This window comes from Rattus norvegicus, chromosome 12, assembly GCF_021556685.1.
Source record: "Rattus norvegicus strain SHRSP/BbbUtx chromosome 12, alternate assembly SHRSP_T2T, whole genome shotgun sequence".
NCBI classification, from domain to species: Eukaryota; Metazoa; Chordata; class Mammalia; order Rodentia; family Muridae; genus Rattus; species Rattus norvegicus.
Genome location: NC_141545.1, coordinates 20,422,521 through 20,448,340, shown reverse-complemented (window position 1 = coordinate 20,448,340; position 25,820 = coordinate 20,422,521). Strand labels below are relative to the sequence as shown.

At 51.1% G+C, this 25,820-nt stretch overlaps 1 protein-coding gene across 6 annotated transcripts in view; it reads right to left on the bottom strand.

The window, feature by feature from the left end:
* Positions 1 to 6,617: 6,617 nt before the first annotated feature.
* The window catches only part of Card11 (caspase recruitment domain family, member 11), a 136,890-nt gene continuing 117,687 nt past the window's right edge, over positions 6,618 to 25,820 (bottom strand). For 2 of the 6 annotated variants that reach the window (XR_015633848.1, XR_015633849.1), the window contains exons 13-25: positions 25,463 to 25,563; positions 24,614 to 24,666; positions 22,260 to 22,392; positions 21,186 to 21,387; positions 20,876 to 21,002; positions 18,894 to 19,134; positions 17,615 to 17,711; positions 16,681 to 17,086; positions 14,997 to 15,132; positions 12,548 to 12,727; positions 10,696 to 10,820; positions 7,816 to 7,931; positions 6,620 to 7,161 (exon numbers count right to left, since the gene is read on the bottom strand). Coding sequence is in view for 2 of the 6 variants with exons in the window: in NM_001419863.1 (NP_001406792.1) it covers positions 6,957 to 7,161; positions 7,816 to 7,931; positions 10,696 to 10,820; positions 12,548 to 12,727; positions 14,997 to 15,132; positions 16,681 to 16,776; positions 17,615 to 17,711; positions 18,894 to 19,134; positions 20,876 to 21,002; positions 21,186 to 21,387; positions 22,260 to 22,392; positions 24,614 to 24,666; positions 25,463 to 25,563 (1,812 nt within the window). In the remaining 4 variants the exon portion in view is untranslated. 6 annotated transcript variants of the gene reach the window in all.

The following is a 25,820-nucleotide window of genomic DNA, read 5'->3' as shown; positions in this document are numbered from 1 at the left end:
CTATCTATCTATCTATCTATCTATCATCTATCAATCTATTTATCTATCATCCATCTGTCATTCATCTATCAATCATCTATTTGTCTATCTATCATTTATCATCTATCATCTATCTGTCATCTATCTATCATCTATCTATGTATCATCTATCATCTATCATCTATCTATCTATCTATCATCTATCAATCTATTTATCTATCATCCATCTATCAATCATCTATTTGTCTATCTATCATTTATCATCTATCATCTATCTATCATCTATCTATCATCTATCTATCATCTATCTATCTATCATCTATCAATCTATTTATCTATCATCCATCTGTCATCCATCTATCAATCATCTATTTGTCTATCTATCATTTATCATCTATCATCTATCTGTCATCTATCTATCTATCATCTACCTATCTATCAATCTATCATCTATCAATCTATTATCTATCTATGTATCATCTATCATCTATCTATCTATCTATCTATCTATCTATCTATCTATCTATCTATCTATGAATCTATCATCCATCTGTACGTCTGTATTGATGTATTTATCTCCATCATCTATCTACCTATATATCTCTCTCATTTCTTTATTTATCTATCTATCATCTGTCATCCATCTATCTATCATTTATCTATCTGTCATCTATTGTTTTTAAGCATGGTCTTGCTAAATAAGCCTAGGAACTCCTGATTCTCTTGCCTTGCCTACAAAGTACTCAAAATAGGTGTGCACCACTCTACCTCCCTGTACTGTCTCTGCACGAATCAGCTTAGACACACAGAAACCTGCAGAGGTGTAAAATGAACCCGTTGTTCCTGGCTTCCAGTTCTACAGAAGGTTAACACTTTCTTTCTTTCTTTCTTTCTTTCTTTTTTTTTTTTTTTGGTTCTTTTTTTTCGGAGCTGGCGACCGAACCCAGGGCCTCGAGCTTCCTAGGTAAGCACTCTACCACTGAGCTAAATCCCCAGCCCCAGGTTAACACTTTCTATGCGGGCTCTTCTTTGGTATCTATGTGTGCATATATGAATGGCTAGTGTGTATTTGTTTGCATGTGTGTTGGTGCACATGGACATGGTGTGTGCATGTAGAGGCCAGAGGTTGACACTGAGAGCATCTTTGTGCCACCTTCCCTTCATTTACTGAGGCAGGGTCTCTCAATCGAACCCAGAGCTTGCTGATTGAATAGCTGCTAGCCATCTTGCTCAGGTGCTTTTCCTGTCTCCACCTCCCAAAAGCTGGGATTATATCGTGCCTGCCGGCTTTCATGTAGGTTCTGGGGATCAACTCTGGTCCTCATACTTGTGTGGCAAGCACCTTATTTGTCAGGTCAGATCCCCAGCCCTTTCCCTTGAGTTTTGTAAAGAAATAGATTGTGACAAATGTTATGGGAGTGCCCTTCCTCATGTGTCCCACCGCTGTGCTTTCCCCTTTCTTGCTGACTGAGAAAGTCACCTTTGATCGGCTATTTTTTCCATTTAGTGAAGATACACACTTGCTGTAATGTGTATACTACAGCAACATGTGCTGTGATCCAGTCTCATAATGTTGAGCCCATTTCACAGCTGGAAACCCAGAGGCCCACTGGAACTATGTACGTGGTATAATCAGTCATGAGCAGCCAGGGACTCTAGAGTCCATCTTGTGAGACCACTCAGGGCCTATCAATAGTTTTTCTTCCACACAGACCTCCCTGGGTGAGAGTTGAAGATGGTAGGTGTCTTACTTAGGGTTTTTATTGCTGTGAAGATACGCCATGAGCACAGCAACTCTTCTAAAGGAAAACAGTTCATCAGGGCTGGCTTACAGGTCAGAGGTGTGGCTATCATCATGGAGGGAAGCATGGTAGAATGCAGACATGGTGCTGGAGAAGAAGCTGCAGGCAGCAGCAAGACAGACAGACACACACACACAGAGAGACAGATAGACAGACAGACTGACTGACTGGGCTTGAGCTTTGGAAGCCTCAAAGCCCAGTGACATACTTCCTCGACAAAGTCACTCCTCTTAATCCTTTCGAATAATGTCACTCCCTACAAGCCAATGGGGGCCATTTTCATCCAAACTACCACAGTAGGATTCTGAGGGATGGCTTTAGGGTGGGGTGGGGTGGGGAAGGGTCAGAAGTAGAGGGGCTAACCCACGACTTATATCGTTTGCTCTGCTCAAGCAAACTATGCACAGAAGGGGCGACCAGGTGACGTCATGTGGTTGTGGATTAGGGCATCTAGGGTTGTAGAACTCTGTCTGGGTAAGGGAATCAAGGTTCTCCCCTCGAGTTCCCATTTCCTGACTTCCACCTCTCTGGCTGAAAGGTGGATCAGTGGGTCTGAGGAGGGTGACAGTTATTGGAAGTTAGGTCCACTCAGCTCAAGGGACAGCTGACTACCACAGCATGAAGGTGTTGAGGTCTCTGGAGGACAGTTACAGCATCCAGGCATTCATGGTGGGACTGTACTCACATGTTTCCCCCCACCTGGATCTGACCCCCAGCACTTAAGTGTCCACAGCCACATACACACTAGAACACACATATGCATGTACACACACACACACACACACACACACACACACACACACACACACACACCCTACATGTCCATAAACTCAAATTGCATACACATGCATGTGCTGGAACATGCATGTAAACACATGCACCTTAACAGCCTCATATGTACATATACACACATATACACAGGGTACCATTCCCACCACTAGAGGGTTCTAGAAGTCTTCCTAGCTTGATCACTTGCTCTCATGCTCAACCCCACCCCCACATCTCTGCACCAAAAAGAAAGCAAAAGAGAAGAGAGACCTTGGAAAATGCCACACGGATGGTAATTTCGGTCAAGTATGAAGGACTGAAGACAGATTGACAGACACAGGAACCGAATGAGTATTTCCTTGATCCTGAGGGTTTCCCGACCCCTGGCCCCTGACTCAGCTCCCATCTGTGGCATTGGGGAGGCCTCCTCCCTAGTTTAGGGTTTTGCTTTCTGTCTGCACCAGCAGGAGTTGCCCATGGCAGATTTCCCAAGCCACTTCCCTTGAGCGACATAACTCATTAACCTCAACCCCAGATACAGCAGAACCAAGTTCTGGAAACTTCAGTTCCAGGTAGGCGAGGTGGCTCCAGCACTTCTCCGTTGGGCTGAGGACACTGTTGCCTCAGGAGAGCTGGTGTTCCCCCTTTTGTGTGTCCTCCTCAATCCAGGGAGGGACAACTGCAGCCAAGGGATCTGACCTTAGGAACCAGGCCCAGGCCCAGCTGTTCACACCACAGCGTCCTTCTTCTCCATCCAGGGAAAATGCATGGCCCGTGTATTTGCTCATTTGGAGAAGACAGGGTCTCTAGGGACAGGATGGCACGAGCTCTTTCAGAGGTGAGTTCTGGGCCAAGCTCCAGGTGTGTGTGTGTGTGTGTGTGTGTGTGTGTGTGTGTGTGTGTGTGTGTGTGTATTGCTGGGGATCAAACCAGGGACTCACGTATATAAAGCAAGCACTCTATCCACTGAGCCACATCTAGTTCTTCAAGATCCGGTTACAGTTTTTTTATTTACCTCACTTACTTATTAGCTAGGGTCTTATTTAGCTCAGGATGTGCCCTCAAACCTTTGATTCTCCTGCCTCCACCCCCTGAGTGCTAGGATTTTCAGGCAAGCGACTCTACCATTTGAGCCACATCTCCAACTCCTTGGGCTCTAGCTTTGGTTGTGGGATCTGTAGTACTAACCGTTTAGGTTGCTAACCATGCCAAGTGGGGCAGGGCCACTTTTGTAAGATAGCAGAAAGGATCCCAGACCCTGGGCTCTCTAGCTTTTGCCAGCACCAAGTCCACAGGTTGCCTGCCACAGGTTCTAGAATGCTGCTTGGAATGTTTGCAAACGCCAGACGTCTGTCCTCTTCTCTGAGTCGGGGAGGCATGTTGGTCTGATCTTGTGTGTGCTGACCCTGCAGCGTGGCCTTATAGTGTCTGGCCACTTGACACTTCTTCCTACACGCTCTGGGCTCTGCTGTGTTTTCAGGGAGGAGGGATAGAGATCCAGGAGGGGTCTCCCCTGGAGTGGGGATAGTGGAGCCATCTTGATGGAGTAGACAAGCCACAGGCAGGATCAGCAGTGACACCCTGGGGATAAAGTCTTAGTGAGATGGTCCAGCAGACCAAGTCGCTGGTCATCAAGCCTGACAACATGAGTTTGGTCCTTGGGAACTACATGGTGGAAAGAGAGAAGAGAGACTTTTGCAATCTGTCCTCTGGTCTCCAAATGTTCTCTCTCTCTCTCTCTCTCTCTCTCTCTCTCTCTCTCTCTCTCTCTCTCTCTCTCCCTCCCTCCCTCCCTCCCTCTGTCTATGTCTATGTCTCTCTCTGTTTTTTATGCTAAAACAAGTATATACATTTCAAAAGTGACATTTTGACAGGCTTTCACGGCTCATGACTCTAGGTTGGTAGTGGCTCAGTTGGTAAAACGCTTGCATGACAAGCGTGGGGACCTGAGTTCAATCCCCAGAACCCATGTAAAACAAATCAGGGATGGTATTCATGGGCTCACCATCTCAGGGATCCTTGTAGCTCACTGGCCAGCAAGTACTCTGCTTCTCATCATCTCATCATTCCTCCTTTCTCTCATCTTCCCTCCTCCTCTCCCTCCGCCCCTCCCTCCTCCCCCTCTTTCAGATATAAACCTATAGGTGAGTGCAGTTTTTCTTGCTTGAGTCCCCCACTTCCTCCTCCCATCACCACCCATCAGACAGGCAGGGGAGAAGCGCACAATGGAGCCTGAACTTGACACAGTGTTAGAAAAACAAATTCCCACGGGGGGCGGCAGGTGTGTGTGTGTGTGTGTGTGTGTGTGTGTGTGTGTGTGTGTGTGTGTATGGGTGGGGTCACTTCCAGCTACCCAGCCAGCATGGAAACTTTCAATATGATTTTGAACTAGGCACCCAGTGGCTTCAAAGCAGCCCAGGGGGTAGGGTGGGGTGGGGCACCAGCACCTAAGCTCTCACTCAAGACTTTTGTGTGCAAACAACACAGAACACACCCCTTTCTTCTCCTGCTTCCTCTCACCCCTTTTCCTGTGCAGCTTTGGGTTCTGCCCGCAAGTGAGTGTTCCTTCCAGAGAGCCCTTGGGTAGTCTGTGGGAGCCCTGTGTGTGGGAGGGTTGGCAAACCTGTGGTGGCCCTACGTGAGGGAAGATGAGACCCAGGAGCCTTGGGACTTGAGGCTGTGTTGACTTGAGGTCAGTGTAGAGCGTGTGGGGTGTTAGAGGGAACGTCTTTCCATCCCTCCCTGCAGTCTCCACCCTTGTCACTCTGGACCTACCTCTCAGTCTTGTATGCTGGAGCTTGGCCATCCCTGGAGGGAGGAGCATCTAGACACTCATCCCTTCCCAGATCTGCACTCTGCACCCCTGCCCCCAGACTCTGTGCAAGTACATTTGGCTTTTCAGGCCAGCCAGCCCGAGGCTTCCAAACTTAAATAAATAAATAGAAATAAATCAGTAGACCTTTTATCTGAGGCTCCTTTCCGGTCACGTCTGTCCCCTTGGCGAGACTTCTAAGTGGAAGTGAGACGGCCTCTGCTTGGAGGAAGTTTACCGTCACTTCGGGCTATATGGAGGTGGGAGCGCTGGCCCTGCAGCCCCTCATCTCCTCAGTAGGAGCTTTATCTCGACTTAAATGGCTGCAGCTAGACCTTGGCAGACCCAGAGCGTTAACTTGTTTCCATGGGCTGTTTTGGAAAAAGAAGGCTCCATCTTGCTGGCTCTGCCAGGAGTGTTGATTTGAAAGGTGCCTGGCTTCTTGGCAGACTAGGGATGTGTCATGGGGCAGAAAGGAGAGACGCAGTGGCCTCCGGCTACCCTGGCTATCCACTCTCTGCTTCCTATGGTATACTTTTGGTATCTTTTTAAAAATGGTGGAAACTGCTACAGGCTGCACTATGCTGTGTGTGTGTGAGTGTGTGTGTGTGTGTGTGTGTGTGTGTATGTGTGTGTGTGTGTTTTGTTGTTTTTCTTTTAATGAGAACAAAGATGGGACAATTGGTATCTTGATAATGTGACAAAACCATGAAGATTCAACCTGCGATATTTGTCATGGTGTACCCACAGAAGTGTGACGTTTTTGACCCAGGTCGGAGAGGCTCCCGTGTGCCTCAGGGCAGAGCTGGTAACTGGTCAGAATGCTCAGGATAAGTGGCTGACAGGGCTCAGTTGTAGATGGAACATCTGTCCCAACCCTCCCACCCCAAGAGTGTGCGCTCGGAGAGATTGCAAAAGTCTGAGGATGGTGGGGGAGAGCCGTGGAGAGCTGTCCTTTGGACAGGCAGGGCGTTGAGCTCACAGGCCCACAGCAGCTGTGGTTTTCTGTTACAGGATCAAACCGGTAAACACTCTAGCAGGGCTTGCAAGGGTAGGCGTGGCTCCTGAAGTCCCACCCATAGCCGGGGAAACTATGCAGTTAGCATCTGGTATGGGTAGAAAGGGTCTCATTTCACTTCCCTTCAGAGCATACATTCACATTGGAAACAGCCCATTCCCACCTTGACTGAGTTGCTTGAAGGAACCCCAGCTAGTGGGACTGTGGGATAAGAACCTCTGCAAAGGACTAGACCAGCGATGGAGAACTGGAGACATTTTAATGCAAGAAAAAGAACTGCGAGTAGTAGGAGTCCTGTCTCCCTAGACCCAGCCTGCCTGGGGCGTGTGCTTTGCGCTTCCTCTAGGGCTAGGAGCCACTATGGCTGTTGGAGGCCTGTAGGTCGTCACCAGTCCCTGTCCCGTGGGGTTTACATTCAAATGCTGCTCGGAGAGCCTTGGGCCCCAGGCTCTGTGACTGCTCCTCTCGGTTCACATCAGCAGAGTCTGACCTTCCACCAGGTGGCTTCTGGCAACTTTGTTGCCAGAGGCTCAGGAGCCCTGCGTGCCTGTGTCCTGCTGGTCAGACTCAGACATGCTCACAGCTGGTCCTCGTCCACCCAGATGGTCTTGCGCTGTTCCTCCACAATCTTGTCTTTGAGGACGCGCAGCAGCTCCTCCACGCTGCTCCACATTTCAGCTTCCACCGTGGCGTAGAGGCAGGGCAGAGCCTCCAGCTCCTTCTCTTTGAGCCTGCACACACGCAGGAATTCCTCTTCTGTCTCTGGCCTTGGTAGCAGCTTCCTGGGGGTGGCGGGGTGGGCATGGAGAGACAGCAGAGGTTAGTGCTAGGATCATAGCAGAAAGTATACTCACTAATATTTGAATTCAAGGCTAGCATGGGCTACATGGTGAGAACCTTTCATTCCAGAATCGGGTCGTCGTCCCAAATTGAAACGCTGTTCTCGTTAAACACAAACTCTCCCCCTCCCCTGCCCCCGCCCCCTTCAGCTCGGCTCCTACCATTCTGCTTCCTGTCTCTATGAGTCTGAAACTTTAGGGAGTTCCTGTAAGTGGAACCATATGGTGTCTGTCCTCCTGGTTGATTTCACAGCATCCTTTCCTCGAGAATCACCCATATTGTGGCAGGTGTTGGAAATACTCTCCTTTTTCAGGATTGAATACTATTTCACCGGGCTAACCTAAAACTTGCAGTCCTCCTGAGTGGCTGGGATAGTGGCCAGCCACATCTGGCCACTTCTCTCTTTGAATTTGGTTTTCTTATGTACTTCATCTCAGTGACAGTAAGTCGATAGACCCTCTCCCAACCGCCACATCCATATGTGTCTTACGTATGTGTACCAGCATCTGCCCCATCACGGTCCCAGCATCCAGGAATTTTGGAAGGGCTGAGTGAGAACGGAGTGTGGGGCGTGTGTGGGGACTGGGTGTCCTTACCTGAACCGTTTGATGTTCTTCTCGCTCACCCGGATGAGCAGCACTATGGGGTACACCTTGCACTTGATCAGGTCGCGCACGCAGCTGATCCCGGCCTCCAGCAGGCAGTGTTTATTCTGCAAGCATAGCAGCCAGTGTCAGCAGAGGCGCCCACATTACCAGCCCTTGTGGGTGCCAGGCTGTACTAGGGAGCTTCGAAAGTTGGCCTCGGTGAGGTCGTAGCCCCACTCCTGAGTACTGCTCTATCCTACTGAGCACGCTGACACCGCCATCTAGGACAAGCCCAGAGGGGCTTGCAGTGGACACTCACTGCCCCCTCCAGCTGTCCAGGGTATTCCTGGCAATGGGTGGGAGAACAGAAAATGCCAGGAAGGGAAGCTGGCTGGGGTGGGGGGTCCTTGGGGCTACCTGTTTAACTGGGAGTTTGTGGAAAAGGATGATTCTTACATGGCTGAGGGCAATATGTATGAAAAAGACACCAAACTTTACATCAAAGAAAAAAATGCATAATTACCATCCTAGCCCTAGGGAGGCTGAGGCTGGAAGAATGAGAATTTCAGGTCAGTCTGGGCTACATGGGGAGACCCTGTCTACATGACCAAGCCAAACCAAACAAGAAAAAGAGCTTAGAAATCTGGGTGTGAGTGTGTATGACTGCAATTCCAGCATGTGGGAGGCTGAGGCAGTAGCATAATGAGTTGGGGTCAGCCTGGGCTACCTAGTAAGAATCAAAAATAAAAAGAAGGAAAAAGAAAGAAAAGAAGAAAACTATAAAAAAGGCAGATATGTGGTACACACCTGTGATCCTAGTGCCTGGGAGGCAGAGACAGGAAGATAGCAATTGGAGGGTAGCCTGGGTCACATAACTAGTTCCAGGATAGCCTGGGCTACATAGCAAGAGCTTATCCAAAAAAAACAAGCCAAGGTTGGAGAGATGGCTCAGTGGTTAAGGACACTGCCTGCTCTTTCTAGCTCCAGTAGATGTGATGCCCTCTTCTGACCTCCATGGGCATTACACTCATGTGCGCACCCACACACACACACACACACACACACACACGCACACGCACACGCACACACACAGACACAAAAAAAATCAAACAAAAATATCTTTAAAAAAACAAGTAAAAAAACACTCCAGAATATATTCTTGAATATGTGTGTGTGTACATATATGTGTGTATGTGTATTTACATGTGTATGTATGTATATATATGTATATATATGTGTGTGTGTGTATGTATACGTGTATTCAAGTGTGGCAGCACATGGCTGTAATTTTTTCACTTAGGAGGTGGGAAGAAGGAGACTGAAGTTAGTTTTCAGGCCAGTCTGATCTACACAGTGAGACCCTTTCAAAAAACTAGAGAAGGAAGAGGAGAAAGAGGAGGATAAAGAAGAGGAGGAAGTGAGAAGAGGAGAGGGGAAGGGAAGGGAAGAGAGAGCGAGAAAGGGAAGAAGAGGGTGGAGGGGAGAGAGAGAGAGAGAGAGAGAGAGAGAGAGAGATAGATATTATATATCTCTATGAACTTATTTTCTGTACATACTGTAGACCTGGCACCAAGGCCTCAGGAAGACACAGCTTGATATCCCCCCCCCCAGACTTCCTTCCTCCAACCTGTTTGCTCCCTTCCTCCCCTTAACCCTGGCTGGTGGGGCTCCACCTTTCCAGTACAATGCATCTTGTCTGTGGTCCACTCACTTTCTCTTCTCTGTGATCAAACCTTCCTAACAGGACCCGGCTTTCTTTTCTGAAATATGAAATAGGATCGCAGGTAGCCCAGGATGGCCCCTAATTTCCTATGTATATGGCTCACATGTTGTGTGTGTGTGTGTGTGTGTGTGTGTGTGTGTGTGTGTGTGAATGTGGATGCAAAACAAGAAATATCAACCAACATCAACCACAGGGGCTGGCTTCCTTGTTTCTTTTGAGATAGGATCTCTTTATTGGCCTGGGCCTCACTGATTTGTTCAAGCTGGTTGGTGCTGGTCAGTGAGCCTCAAGGACCTTTCTGTTTTGGTCTGGGTTACTGTTGCTGTGATGAAGTGTGACCAAAGCAATTTGGGGAGGAGAGGGTTTATTTGGCTTACAGGTCCATATCACTGTTCATCATCAAAGGAAGCCGTGGCAGGAAATCAAGCAGGGCAGGAACCTGATGCAGAGGCCATGGAGGCTGCTGCTTGCTTAGTTTCTCCTCATGGCTTGCTCAGCCTGTTTTCTGTAGAACCCAGGAGCACCAGCCCAAGGAGAGACAGCACCACCCACAATGGGCTGGGCCCTCCCCCATAAATCACTAATTAAGAAAATGCCCTACAGCTGGACCTTACGGAGGAATTTTCTCAACTGAGGTCCCCTCCTCTCAGATAACTCTAGCTTGTGTCAAGTTGACATAAAGTTAGCTGGACCATCTCCTCTCTCTCCTTCCTCAGTGCTGGGATGCAGTATTTGCCACCATGCAAATGTGGGTTCTGAGGATTAAATTCAGCTCCGCATTCTTGCATGGTTGTAATCAATCAACTCAGCCATCACCTCAGCGGCTGGGGAATGACACCCAAGGCTGTCCTCTGATCTCAGCACACACATGTATGTATATACACATGCACTTTCTCAATCATGAACACACACACACACACACACACACACACACCCTTAGCTGACATGAACCAACACCAGTACACTGGCAGAAACAGAAAACAGAAGAGGGGCCCAAAATACAAGCCCACATCAGAGATTTGAGGATGAAGAGTGGAGGCGGAGGGTGATCTGGGCTTGAGAAGAGAGAAAGGATGGACACAGCTGTGGCCACCCATGACCCAGTACCTTACAGAGAGAGATGGTTGGGTAGGGTCTTAGTCTGGCCAGTACCCAGTGTCCCTCACCTTGGCTGCCACAGCCTCAATGTTGGCAGGGACGATGCACTCAAAGGTGTTGGGGTTCTTTTCTCGGGAGTAGATGATGGTCTCCGTCTTCTGTTTCCGGAGGTACTCATCTCTTGTGACAATATCTGCAGAGAGGGGAGTTAGTATCTAGGGTGGCAAGCGCTATTTGTGGTGGGTTGTCCCTTCCAGGCCCTACCTATCCCCTCCTGGGTGCCATATAATATTCATCTGGTCCTTTTCTACTCCATAGTGGGAACTATGGAACCTGATCTTCTCTACTAGCTATAGAGGCTCCCTGGTGATTGGGGTCAAGGTCATGGTTCACAATCGTTATGCCAGACTATGCAGCAGGGGCTTAGTGGACACTCATGTTCTGGCTTTTCAGCTGTGAGTGTCACTGGACAAAGGAGCCCAGGCATTGTGGGGCAATGTATGATTCAATAATAAAACTCACCCATGGAGTCAACCCCACATACTTATTCACTCATTCGTCTATCCATGTGTCCATGCATCCATCCATGCATCCATCCATGCATCCATGCATCCATCCATCCGTCTGTCCATCCACCCTCCCTCCCATCCATCCATCCATCCATCCATCCATCCATCCATCCATCCATCTGTTCACCCATCCAACCATCCATCTAACCATCCGTCCGTCCATCCATCCATCCATCCATCCATCCATCCATCCATCCATCCATCTGCCTATTCATCATCAACAGAGCTACACTCCTGTCCATCAACCCATCCATATGTTATCCAACTATTATCCCTTCATTCACTTACTCATCTAACCATTCATTATCTACCCATCCATCTATTTAATCATAACCTGTCCATTCATCCATTCATTCATTCATTCACCCATCTCCCAAGTGTCTGCCATCTCTCTACCTGCCACCTTTCCCTAGCCACTCATCAATCCATCATTCATCTATTATCTACATTTCCATCAACTACCACCCACCCATTTACCCATCTACCTATTACCCATTTCCTTTTTTTTCTTTTTCTTTTTCTTTTTTCTTTTTTTCGGAGCTGGGGACCGAACCCAGGGCCTTGCACTTGCTAGGCAAGCGCTCTACCACTGAGCTAAATCCCCAACCCCACCTACTACCCATTTCCATCTATCATCCATCTGTCTCTCTGTTATCCTTCCATCTGTACATCTATCTATCCATCCACCCATCTGTCAATCTGTCCATCCATCCATCTAGCCATCCATTCATCCATCTGTCCATCTGTCCATCTATCCATCCATCCATCCACCCACCATCCATCTACATACCCACCCCCCCAAAATATCTTACTCATGGTCAAGCATTAGGATTAAAAATGTGGGGGTTGGGGCTGGGGATTTAGCTCAGTGGTAGAGCGCTTACCTAGGAAGCGCAAGGCCCTGGGTTCGGTCCCCAGCTCCGAAAAAAAGAACCAAAAAAAAAATGTGGGGGTTGGGGATTTAGTTCAGTGGTAGAGCACTTGACTAGCAAGCGCAAGGCCCTGGATTCGGTCCCCAGCTCCAAAAAAAAAGAAAAAAAAAAAAGAAAAAAAATGTGGTGAAACACATTGCTGTACCCAAGGAGCCATGACCCGGCTGGAGATGAGGATATAGATTACAGATCATTACTAAGTGGCTGCTGAGTGGGTAGAGTGAAGGGTGCCTTCTGTGAGAACACTGAGGAGGAGTGGAGTTGGGGAGGAGGGTGGAGACAGGCTTCCTGCCTCAGATGGAGGGGAGGGGGAGAGGCAATGTAAGAAAGGGGAGGGGGAAAAGGCGGGGAGTCTGAGTCACTCTTGTGATGGGCTCCGTAAGCCTGTGTCCCTCTGTCTGCCATCCGGCCATGCTCACCTGACTTGCAGATGGTGAACTCCATGGCACCCCCTGAGTTGAGCAGCTTCTGCACCAGCGTCTTGGCCAGCATGGTGGGCGTGAACAGCACAGGCCTGCGGCGCTCGCAGTGGAAGGCGCGCACCAGGCTGTAGGGGATCAGGGTGAGGTTCCGGCTGAGCTCGTTCTCAGGGTCCAGTTCTAGTGGAGAACAGAAACAGTGGGCTGTCAGAGCCTGTCCTGCCCTGGGGCACACTCAGGCCGTGGAGGCTTTGGTCACCCTTGTGCGCCCAGGAAGCCTGGGGGCCTCTGGTGGTAGGGAAAGGGACATGGGTATTTCAGAGCTACTCTGAGCACCCAGAGGCACTGCCTTAGAGGTGGCTGTAGGAGAGACACAAAAGAGCCTTGATGGCTTCTGAAGTCCAGGCCACCTCAGTAGACCAAGGACAGCTTCTTAGAATAGAGCATGGTCTGCGGAGTACAGCCAAGTATGCTGTAGTGTGCTTTCTAATTGAAATGTTCCCTCCTGGTGGGGGCCACAGGGCTCACTAGGGACTAATGACTCGGGGGGCTCAGAAACCTGCTAAACTGAAGGAAGGGGTGGGCTGGCTCCAGAACCCATGTGAACATCCTGCATCAAGTCGTGCACACTCATAATCCCAGTGCAGGGAGGCATAGTCGTGTGGATTGGACCCCTGAGGACTTGCTGGTCAGCCATTTTATCCTCATTGGGGTGGCTAGGCCAGTGGGAGAGCTTGCCTCAAAAACAGGATGGGGGCTGAGGAGATCATTGGCTCAGCAGTTTAGAGCACTTGCTGCCCTTGCAGAGCAGCAGAGAGACTCAAAGCCACCTATTACTCCAGCTCCAGAGGGTTCAGCGCCCTCTTCTGGTCCCTGTGAGAACTGCACTCATGTGGCAGGAGTGTGTAGACAGATAAATGAAAAGTAAAACAAAACAAAATCTTAGCTAAAACAACAATAATAACAGGAAAGCCATTATGGCAGACGGTGACTGAAGAATAGCTGAGGTTCTCTGACCTCTATGGCCACACAAGTGCTCCTGTGGTTACAGAGGCAGCAAACCATTGTTAGGGATGGGACTCTACAAGTTATGCAGGGAGCTCCAGGGGCGCCACCTTAGTGAGTCATCGCCTGCGCTATGGTGGGACCTTTCTAAAGATACTGTGGCCTGAGGTGCACATGCTCCTGACACCAGCCTCAGAGAACTCACTGGTTCTCCATGGTAGGCTTGGCTGGATTTGTTCCTTTGGTCAGTGTTGCCCTCTCTGTCAGGTATGAACAGGTAGGGACTCCCCCAGGGAAGCCATGCAGTGAGAGGGTTCAGGCAGACAGATGGGTGAGCACAGGAGGACCAGACGGCAAGATGGCAAAGCTTTGTGGTCTGTCATGGAAGGCAGACTCCTCCATTCTCCTGAGTCCCAGGGCTAGGGGATCCATTAAGGACCCATTTCCCAGGACCAGGACCTGCCCCTTTTCCTTTGCTCCTGGCCTTCTCAGCCTGGGAATAAAGAGGATTTCCTAATTACCCATATTCAAGGTCAGCCTCTCTGTTCCCAAGAGAGCCCCGCCTGGATGGCGGAGCAGGGAGGGCTCACCATCATCTGGGGGCTAGGGCGTGGGTGACTTTTTAACCAGTCAGATAAACAGTCAAAGTTATTCATTGGGGAAGATACATCAATAAATACGTAAGTCTTGGCACATGGCTTTAGTCAATGTGGACTTAAAGGGACGATGACAGGTGTCAGTCAGACCAGAGCTGGATGAGGATACCATCTTGGGGAATCATGAGGGATAGGAAGATGACAAAATTTTAGGGTGGCAGGGCTGGGCGGGCCTTCTTATGCATCCTTTTGCTATTTTCTTTTCTCTTGTTGGAGATAAGGGTCTCACTGTGTAGCCCAAACTGGCCTTCAACTCTTGGCAATTCTACCTCAGCTGACTAAATCCTGGCGTTACAGAGGTGTGCTACTATGACTGACTTTCCCCCTCCAACTGTGTGTGTGTGTGCATGTGTTCACACATGTGTACGTGTGTGTGCCTGTGTACGTGTCTATGCAAGTGTGTGTGCACACACGTTTGTGTGCATGTCTATGTGTGCATGCGTGTACACAAGTCAGAAGCAGATATTGGGTGTCTCACTGGGTGTCTTTCTCACTCACTCTATGGCTTGTTTCTTCAGACAGGGCCTCTCATGAAATTAGAGACTTAACAATGTCCAGAATGGCTAGATAGTGAACTCCAGGCATCCTCCTGTCTCCGCCTCCCCTAGCTGGGGCTGTAAGTTCAAACTAGAACGATGCTGGGGTAAGCACACATCTTCAGCCCCCTCCCTTGTCTGTTCATCCTGCTAAGCTTGTCCTGGGGACAGATGTGGCTCCATGGAGGGCGAGGTGTGTACCAGACATGCCCCTGCTGGGCTGTAGGGAGAGGCCAGGAGGTCCTCACACACCTTCATGCTTCTCGGTCAGGAGTTTGGTGGCATCCAGCGAGGACCGGGAGAGGCTCCCCAGGGGACTCCCAGAGATGATTCTCACGCGCTCATTGCTGTTCATTCTTTTGTACTTGTTTTCTGACCGACTGACAAACTGTGGAGAGAAGGAGGTGTGGCAGGTGGGTGGGGCATAATCTCTTGGTTTGTGCCAAGATTGACTTGTACCAGGCAGACAAAACCTTTGCCCAAACCTTGACTCTATTCTGCGGGGTGCTCAGGGCAGATCGCCTCTGCTGTAAAAAGCCAGCCCCTGCACGAGACTCTGGAACACTCTAGTTACCGTCCCATGAAGACACCATGTGCAGCTACTGTTCTAGCTGGTGAGGACCCTGGCTGGCAGCCCCTGGGGTCCATACATGCTGGAAACCTCTGAGTCCCCCGCATTGTTCCCATGACCCTCTGGGTTCTGGGATCATGGCTTCTCACACAGTTCATATATACAGAGTCCAGGTTCCCACAGGGCACCGTTGAGTGTCTCCCTGCTTCAGAAGAGCCTGCCTGGTCCTAGTGTGCGTCAGATTCGTGCTTTTATTCTTATATATTTTGGAGACAGGGTTTCATGTAGCCCAGGCTAGCCACAACCTTACTATGTATCCCAGGAGGATTCTGAACTTTGGATCCCGCTGCCTCTACCTCCTGAGAGCTGGGATTACAAGCCTGCCCCACGGTGTCAAGTTTATGTGGTACTTGGAAAGTAACCCAGGGCTTTGAGTATGGTAGGTAAGCATTTAAACAACCGAGCCATGCCCCTAGCTTAGCCTTGAATCTTTGGCTGAGACCCTGATGACTCAAGCTTGACACATGGGCCTGACAGTGTCATGATAGATGGATGGCTCTGCCTTCCAGAGGCCTTAATACCCTGCAGGTCTCCTCCCACCAGGCTGTCTCTGTCACAGAATTGTGTCTATCTGGGATCTGGGGTCAAGGTGTTAGTTATTTCTTACTGCATTGGAGTGTAATTAATGCAGCAGCCACACAGGAAATGTGTGTGTCTGGGCTCACGGTCTTTGCTTCTCTCAACTATCGATACAAGATCTGGCTATAGTCACTGAATCTGTACCTATAAGAAATCGCACAACAAGCTCGTCAATGGTTCTTGTATTACTTTCCCCCACCCCCAAATATTTGCTATTTCTTTAGAAGTTAAGTACAAGGAGAAAAAAAAATCCATCCCGGTTCTGAAAAGATGAGCTGCTTCCACAGACAGGTAAGGTCCGAGAAACCTACTGGGTTCCCTTATCTCCTTGGCTGCCAGGATGCTCAGGTAACTGTCATGCTCCCCCAGAGAGAATACACTGGCCTACATATCCGAAGGGTTTGTTTTTCTCTCTCCAACACAGCACATCTGATTTTTCTATCATATTTTAGCAGCAGAGTTGTTGGAAGCTCTTTTGGCCTAAAGTTTCTTCGAATCTTTTATGAAAGTGAGACTGGCTTCCAGCAGGCGTGGAGTCTGTCTACAGACCTGTCACTGCGAGGATAAAATGGGACAGGAGAAGCCAGGCGCTGTGAGAAGTCACAAGGGGCGCCCGGAATACAATGCCTTGTTATGTCCCATTGGCACCTCTTCTTGGTAGGCAGAGGGTGGAGCCCCAGCAAGCTGTGCTAGGAAAGCCAGCGGGCATGCAATCACCAACCTTACCTGCAGGAGCTGACCGAAGAAGAAACTTGCTCTGGAGAGGCGGGGACTGACCCGGGGGTCGCTGGCCGAAAGCGTCTCTTCTGGCTGCAGGGTGTTCTGGAATGAGTTTGTCGATCAGCTCAGGCTGAGCGAAGGGCTCCTGAGTGTGAGACTGCAGTAGAGAGGTGTACACCCGGCCCCAAGTCCCCTCTGGCTCGGATGTGAGGGGCAACATCGAAGCCTTGCAGTCTGGCAGCAGCAGAGGCTGGGAGAGAGCAACTGCTTGTATCTGAGACCAGAGCAGGAAGGGCTGAGACACCTTTGTGAGTCTCCTAAGTCACAGGTAGGGAGGGCTCACAGGAGCTCCCCATCCCAAGGAACCAAGTCCCTTGCAATGCATCTTCCTGAAGACATGGTGACACGGCTTCTTACATGTATGGAGGAAGAGGGAAGCTTCAGGACCCCTGTCCCCACCACTCCACTGTGTGTGTGTGTGTGTGTGTGTGTCTGTGGGTGTGTGTGTGTCTGTGTGTGTGTATGTGTGTGGTGTATGTGTGTGTATATGTGTCCGTGTGTGTCTGTGTGTCTGTGTGTGTGTCTGTGTGTGTGTGTATGTGTGTGTGTCTCTGTGTGTCTCTGTGTGTGTCGTGTGTGTGTGTGTGTGTGTGTGTGGTGTGTGTGTGTCTGTGTGTGTGGTGTGTGTATGTGTGTCTCTGTGTGTATATGTGTCCGTGTATGTCTGTGTGTGTGTGTGGTGTGTGTGTCTGTGTCTGTGTGTGTGTCTATGTGTGTCTGTGTGTCTGTGTGTGTGTCTATGTGTGTCTGTGTGTCTGTGTGTGTATCTATGTGTGTGTCTGTGTATGTGTCTATGTGTGTGTTTGTGTGTCTGTGTGTGTGTTGTGTGTCATGTGTGTGTCTGTGTGTGTGTGTGTGTCTGTGTGTGTGTGGTACCTACCCGGAGGCTACGCAGGGTGTGGTGAGCGCTGTCTGCCTCTTCCCGAGTGCCTCTGTGAACCAGTCGCTGGAGCTTCACCAGGAGAAGCTGTTGAGCTCTGTGGAGGGGATATGGAAGCAGCCTTAGGACTAGGACTGAACAAGGCGTGTGGCCTGCAAACTGGAGAAACTGGGCCTGAGGGTCCCCCAAGAAACACAGGACTCCCCCTTTGGGGATGGGATCCAGTCTCTTGAAGACTGGCTGCAGGGTCATGCCCTTCCACCTGGGCTTCTTCGCTGACCACAGGACTGGCTGAGACCCACTGTCTGTGACCATCTAAGCAGCAGCAAGAGCCCGGAAGAGCAGGTGTCGCTGTGTGGAAAAACAGGCACCCAGTAGCCCTGCTCCTGCTGGGTTCAGCCCAATCTGATCAAGGAGAAATCACTAAAGGACTGGGGCCTGGCTCAGAGCATTGCCCAATATGCCCCAGGGTTCTGGGTTCCATCCCTGCCCACCTAGACACTGAACCTCAGATAAACACAAAAGAGGGGAGGTAGGACCCATCATCCCAGCTGGCTTGGGAGGAGAAGGGCTGAGGGCAGGACTGTAAATTCAAGATCAGGCTAGGTAATTCAGTCAAACCCTATCGCAAATTAAAGGGGAAAAAAAGTAAAATAGGTTGGGAGTGTGGCTCAGTGGTAGAGCCCCTGCTTAGACTCACCCAGTGAGGGGCTGGGGGTGTGGCTCAGTGGTAGAGCCCCTGCCTAGAATCCCCCAGTGAGGGGCAGGGGCGTGGCTCAGTGGTAGAGCCCCTGCCTAGAATCCCCCAGTGAGGAGCTGGGGTGTGGCTCAGTGGTAGAGCCCCTGCCTAGAATCCCCCAGTGAGGAGCTGGGGTGTGGCTCAGTGGTAGAGCCCCTGCCTAGAATCCCCCAGTGAGGGGCTGGGGTGTGGCTCAATGGTAGAGTCCCTGCCTAGAATTCCTCAGTGAGGGGCAGGGGCATGGCTCAGTGGTAGAGCCCCTGCCTAGAATCCCCCAGTGAGGGCTGGGAGTATGGCTCAGTGGAAGAGCCCCTGCCTAGAATTCTCCAGTGAAGGGCTAGGGCGTGGCTCCTGGTAGAGAGATTCCCAGCATGCCTGGTGGTTTTGGGATGGAATGAGGGCGCTAGGAGATTTTGTGAGGACATTGTCCTTACAAGAGCAAGGAAGTTTTTCACAGAATGAGGTGCCAGTATCTTCCAGTTCCCCAGGCTGAGGGAGCTGCTGGCCTGGGGTGGTCTGGGAGCCCATCCCCCAGCTCACCGGCTGTAGCTGGGGATGGTGCCCATGTCCAGGTCTTGGTCCGTGAAGGGGTCGACTCGTGCACACAGCCATTCATGCCTGTCCTGGTACATGGTATCTAGGACATGCACCACATCATCACACTTCAGGGACATGGAGCAGGCATCCAGCTGGCTGGAGATGTTCAGGTTCAGGCGGATATAGAAAGAGTCCCCTGACGTGATCAGACCATCCTCCATCTCCTTCAGCAGCCTCCGGTATCCTGAGGAGAACGTAAAGTGTAAGTACCCGGGAGAAGCCTCGCCTGAGTGCCCGTCTTCCTCCTTGTGATGGGCAGCATGCCAGCTAGGGGTTTCCTTTTCCATGTCAGCTTCCAGGAGAGCGTGGGGCTAAGGTCTGTGCTGACTCGAAACGCCTAACTTACTGGCATCTGTTCTGGGGTCCCTGTGCCTTTTCTTCATGCTTGCCAAGTGGTACTTAACATGCAGTAGGCTATGCATCCTAAACTCAGTGAATTTTTGCAAATGCATACACGTGAATAGCTCCTACTCTAAACCAGCAGGCTCTCTCAGGCTAACCTTATCCAGATAGCTGTAGTCCTAGCTGGCTGTACCTCATGCTGCAAAAATGGAAACAAGTATCGTGAGCTCCTTTGCTTCTTCTGGCTGACACTGCTCAACATTATAAGACACAACACTGTGGTGCACATTCCTTTTCGTTGCTGTATAGTACTCCACACTGGTGTGCGTTACTGACATATGTTATGTTTGGTGGACAGATGTGCTCATTTTCCCTTGGATACAGATACAGAAGGCGAGTGACCAGGTCACCGAGAACCTATGTGGAAGCTTTAGTAGCTACTGCCAGATGCTGCATGTGTTGTTATGGCCAAATTTTGCTGGTCTTTTGAGTAAAAATTTCAAGTAACTTTGGGAGCATTCGGGGCTTATTGGATTCATAGTGCCAGTGAATCTAATAAATGCTGCAAGCTGTCAGTGAACACCTATGCTGTACACCCATGATTTGTATCCCCAAATGGCCCCAATGACAGAGGGTTGTGGGTCAAAGTGGGAGTTGTAACAAGCAGGGCCCTAGTAGGTCATTCATTGCCAAAGGGCATTCCAGGCAGCTGAGTTGGTGTGAAGAAACAGATTCCATACTAGGTCCTTCAGGGGTGTCCTAGCTTTGTCCAGCCCTGCCTCAGGCTCCCTAATACCACCCAGCACCCCTGAGTCCGAGCTCTACTTTGGGACAGGGAGCCTTTACCAGAAATTCAGCCTGGAGGGCTATGCTGCCATTCACCTCTAGGGGGCGCAATTTACTTTGCAGCCTTGTAGCCCACAGGTCAAGATGTCCCCTAGAGACTTATTTATCTCTGTGCAGAGCTGGGAAGCCCAGCTTCAGGAGCTGGTAGGAGCAAATCCCATGAGTGGGGGTGACTGGGCTCCACAGTGCCACCCTCTGCACCAGGGTGCTGCTGGGAAGGGGCAGGAGAGAGGCTGGAGAAGCTGGCTGGCTATTTATGCTCTGCTCAAATATTCATGATTACCGTGGTTAAAAATAAGACCCAGCTGCAGAGGCAATCACGCAGGAAAACCCAGAGGTGAGAATGAGAATCCAAGTCATCACCCAGGCAGCAGGGCTGCTGGGGGTGGGGGGTGGCTAGGCTGGGCGGGGAGGCGGGGCTGCCTGCCTGTCAGCGGGCCGGATGTGCTTGGCCCAGAGTCTCTGCGTGTAGTAGGCTGGGAAGCATGACGGAGGAGACAGATGTCATCCGTGCAGGGAGAGGAGCGAGCCAGGCGGCTGGAGCCGTGTCCTCTGTTTCCCTAGGGGGTTTGTGGATTTGGTTCAGGGCGATACAGAGCATCTTCAACCCCACCTGTTATCCTCTTGGGTTGAGACGCGGCTCAATTTTCATGAGGTACAGATGGAGCAAGTGGGAGGCTCAGGGTATGTGTCCTGTGCCCTATCCTTGTGTGGACCAGGTCCGGCTCAGGCCTTACCTTCATGGTTGACCTTGTAGTGCAGGGTGACGGGGCCACTGCACCTCTGGATGGTCCAACGGGCCTCTTCCTTGGTGCACGCATCCAGTGGAACGCTCTGCCTTTCGCCTCGGATGCAACCTTCCAACTACGGGGCAAGAACAAGCAGTTCATCTTTGGCTCTGCAGATGGGCGGGGCTAAGGGTGCTTCCTACCGAGCATAGTTCTTCAGACACAAGGTCATCCTGTGCCACTGGGCTGCATGATTCACTAGGTGTGCATAAAAGAGAAGGCTTGGGGACACCCCACAGCTACTCCCTCTATGTCTCACCAGCAGGAGTTGGTGGCCCTCACGAAGTCCGGCCTTCTCAGCCAACGAGCCAGGCTTCACAGAGTGAATGAAGCTTCCGTGTGCATTGCCGCCCAGCAGGGTGAGCTGGGTGATGAGTCCATCGCCATTCAGAGTTGTGTGCTGCACCAAGGGGCTGGTGCCCCTCACGTGACCCCCAGATGTGACTGATGGCCGGAAGGGCCTGAGTTGGGAAATAAAATAGGCAGTTGGACTCAAAAGAGACGAGCTGAACATGCTGGCAGGCTGGGGAAGGATGCCGGTGGCATGGCTGTATGTGTCCTTGAGGCTTGGGGGGGCCTTTCTTATCCTGACTGTCAAGGAATAGATGGAGAGGTCTTCTCTAACCCTCCCAATGCTCTACTTTGAGACAGGTCTCCTGTAGTAGCACAGGCTAGATTCCAACCCACTAGGCAGCCAAGGAAAACCTTGACCTGATTCTCTTGCCTCCGCTTCCTGAGTTCTGGGGTCCCATTGCCTGACACGTGGTGCTGGGGCTAGAACCCAGGGATTTGTGCATGGCAGTGAGTGCCCTCCCAACCGAGCCATATCCTTAGTCTGGGGAACTGATTTGTGACTGAGACCCTGGACTTAGTCTTAAGGCACATGGATGGTTCCCTGTTAGGGAAATGAGAAGATGAGGGTCTTGGGTCCTATTCTTAAGTCCCCATTTGGCCACTCCTACCCCTGGCACCTCGGTTCTATCCTTGTACATTTTTGGTAAGTCAGTCAGCCAGCCAGCCAGCCAGCCAGCCAGCCAGTCAGTCAGTCAGTCAGTCAGTCAGTCTGTCCATCAGTCTGTCCATCCGTAATCTCTCTGTCTCTGTCTCTCTCAGTCTCTCTCTCTCTCTGTGCCTATGGAAGTCAGAGGTCAAGCTCAGGTGTTGTTTCTCAGTCCCCATTTTTTTTTGGTAGTCTCAACGGATCTGGGTCTTACTGATCACAAACACATACCACCACACCCAGAGTCTTATGTGGGGCTCTGGGGATTTGAACTCAGATCTTCATGCTCATGAGGCAAGTGCTATACCCATCTCCCCAGTCCTGTCTCCATACCTTTCTAAAGAGAACTTCCGGAACATGAGGTTGACCTGCTCCAGGTCGTAGGCATCCAGTCCTTCTGACTGGTGAGAGGAGGAGGAGGAGTGGATGGAGGGCGGTCCAAAGGAGTAACGTTCGTGATTTTCATCTGTAGAGGAGTGGGGGTCTGTCAGGACCTAGGAGCACCAGGGGGAGCACCTAGGATCACCCTCCTCCCCCAGAGTGGAGCTCAATAATAGCACAGCCCTGTGGACTGGAATTTGCAGGGAGTCTCCAGAGCATAGCTTAGGGTTGTACCATGTAGCCCAGGCTATCCTCAAACTTGCCATTCTCCTGCCTCCATCTCTCATGTGCTGGGATTACAGCGTGTACCCTGATAAGGGGATCCAGGATCGGAGCTCTGCAGCATTAACTATACTGTACCTATCTCCTGCCATCAGGGCGGGTAAAGTCCAAAATAGACATCCCCCTGCTTCTCCTCTTAAGGAGCCTCACCAGATGTCTGTGTGTAGGGAGTTAGAAGGTACCTTTATCACTTTCTGTCTACTCCTTTGTAGCAGGGTCTCTCCCTGAACCTAGGGCTCACGCCTTCTCAGAGAGGCGGGAGGCTAGCCAGTCCCAGCAGTCTTGGCTCTATGCCTCTCAGAATCAGGGTGAGAGACGTTTGCAGGGACATCCAGCTGGCTGTGAGGATGCTGGGATCCGAGCTCCCGTCCTCATGATTGTGGAGCAAGAACGCAGCAGCTGAGCTGTCTCATTAGCAAGCAGACTCTGGGGTTCTCACTTTAGCACCCCCACTGCTAAGCAGTCTCCCCACCTTCCTACACTGACTTTCAGACTCTGGGTCTGGGGGACCTGGGGTCTCCATTCTCTCCTCCCACCTCAGTTGGACTGTAAGCTCCCAGGAGAGAGATGCTCATTGGAATAGAGCCACCAGGGTGAGGCACACACTGGTCCTGCTTGGGGCTGATAACAAAGGCCAATTCTGCACAGGATTTTTTCCTGACACCCGCAATATACTTTGGACGCCTGCCCAGGATTCGCTTCCCAGCTTCCCCGTTCTAAAACTCTCTTGGTTCCTTTCATTACCCAGCCTCTATTAGGTGCTAACCCCTCTTTAACACTCGATAGCTTGTGATGGACCCCAATTATGGAGGACCGCTAATCTTTCCATTTTATCTGCTGGTGGCCTCTGCAGCTCAGGGGCACAGATGGAGCTGGAGAGGACTAGAATATGTGTGTGTGTGTGTGTGTGTGTGTGTGTGTGTGTGTGTGTGTACTGGTAGGGTGTGTCTGGAGGATTCTGAACCTAACCTTCCAGCAGGGTAGGGGTCTGGTGATACCTGGAGACATGGGCCCATCTCTAGGATCTCCTCCCTCTCTGTGATCCAGCCAGGCCTATGCCCCAGGCATGGCACTGACACTGTGGTTTTTGTCAGCAGAGATGTTAGGACTGGGACTGAGCAGGGATCCCTGGCTGAGAGGGGCAGGTCATTGGGACCATACATGTACTCTGTAGCCCACAGGTCCAGGCTCTCATTCCTGGCTTTCCATACAGCCTGTGTATGACTGAGAGAGGGTCGGTGTCCCCAGTGTGGTCATTTGAGGGCCATGCCCTAAAATTCAATACTGGCCTCTACCTCCAATTTCATGTAGCCCAGGATGGCCTCCAGTTTTCTCTCTAAGTAGTGGAAGATGACCTTGAACTTCACATACACCTGCCTCCACCCCCAAGTGCTGGGATCGCAGCAGCGTGCCATCAAGCCCAGGTTATGCAGGACAGGGGTGGAACCCAAGGCTTCATGCATACTAGGCAAACTCTAGACCAACTAAGTCACACCCCCAGACTCTCACTGAAGGATTCTAGGCAGGTGCTCTACCTCTGAGCCACGCCCCAACCCCTCACTGGGGGATTCTAGGCAGGGGCTTTACCACTGAGCCACGCCCCCAGCCCCTCATTGGGAGATTAAGGCAGGGGCTCTACCACTGAGCCACGCCCCAACCCCTCACTGGGGGATTCTAGGCAGGGGCTTTATCACTGAGCCACGCCCCCAGCCCCTTGATGGGGGATTCTAGGCAGGGGCTTTATCACTGAGCCACGCCCCCAGCCTCCAATGACGCTCACAGGGTCATTGGAGGAAATCACTCTACATATGAGCCACATTCTGAGTCTTAGAATTATTATTTAAAATCCATGGCTTTCCTTGTTCTTCAGTTGAACATCTGGCTCTGCCTATAAACCATAGGGTCACCTTGGTCCCTGGCTGGAGCAGCCTTTCTTCCACTCTTCCCTTCTGAGTCCTTCTTGCGACAGACCCTTCCCTCTCTAGTCACCAGGACTCCTGCAGGCCTGGCAGATCCATACGTACCGTCAAGGTCTAAGACATCAAACCCACAGCTATCGTTGTCTTCTTCCACCGTGCTGTAAGAAACAAGCCGGGGGTGAGACGACACTGGTGTGAGTGTGTGCTGCAGGGGAACAAGGTCGGGGAAGTTTCTAGAACATTTTGGTTTTCCATCGGGCCTTGATTCTAAGAGGCCAGCATGGAGGTGGGGAATGGGGGTTGAGTAGGGTGGGATGAAGTGGGAGTAGGTGAGGAAGAGGGACTAAACCAGCAGGAAGGCAGCCCTGGTGGCCCGCGGAGACCACATCTCAGTAGCTGAGGAGGAGGCTGAGGGGAGTGAGTGTTTTTGGGGGGCAGGGTGGCACGGGTGGAGCTAGACACGGTGCTACTGTCCCGCAGTACTCAGGAGGCAGAAGCAGGGAGATTGCCTGTGGGAGACCAGCGTAGGGTATGAATTTCCCAGAGGGCCAAGCAGACTCTGCAATTCGCATCACACATTTGCCCCCTACACCTGCTCAGATGGCTCCGAGGCAGCAGAGCGCCCTCTAGGCTGGAGTAGGGGCCAACCCTTGGCTGGCCGCAGTGGTGTAGGTGGGGCTGTGAGACTTCTGTAATGTCCCTGAATACGAGTCTAAGGTGTTCAGAAGGGTGCGCCCCCTGGAGGAACCAGGCAGGAATTCTCACAGGTCAGTGTGGACCAGGTTTATGAAGAGGGTGGTTCCCCATCTCCAAGCCTCAACTACCCCCATGTGGACCGTGGGGACCCTCTCGCCTTTCCTTTTAACGTTGTTGAGAGGCCTAAGGAGTTCATACCAACACGGGGAACTGGAGACAGGGTCAGCCAGCTAGCCAAGGCCTCTACCTGCCACTCACCTACGATGTGGCGCGTCTTCCTTGCAGCGTCTGACTATGGAGTCATTTCCCGGGGGCTCTGCGGTGATTGACATGATACTGCTGCGGCTCCGATGGGGTTGCTGTGAACGCGGCACAGCTGTGTTACCGGATATTTATCTGTGATGCCTCGGCGGGCATAAATATTATATACACGGGAACTAAATTTAACTTGGGATGTTCCCTCCCACCCCTACTCGGGAAGCATGGGCTGAGCAAGCTGGTCCACAGTATGACCTTGGCTGGAGGAGGCTGGGCTCAGCCCTGGGGCAGTCAGCAGAGCTTGGAGCACAGCTGCTTCCACAGCTGCTTGCCGGGCCCTGAGAAGCAGACGGGGAAC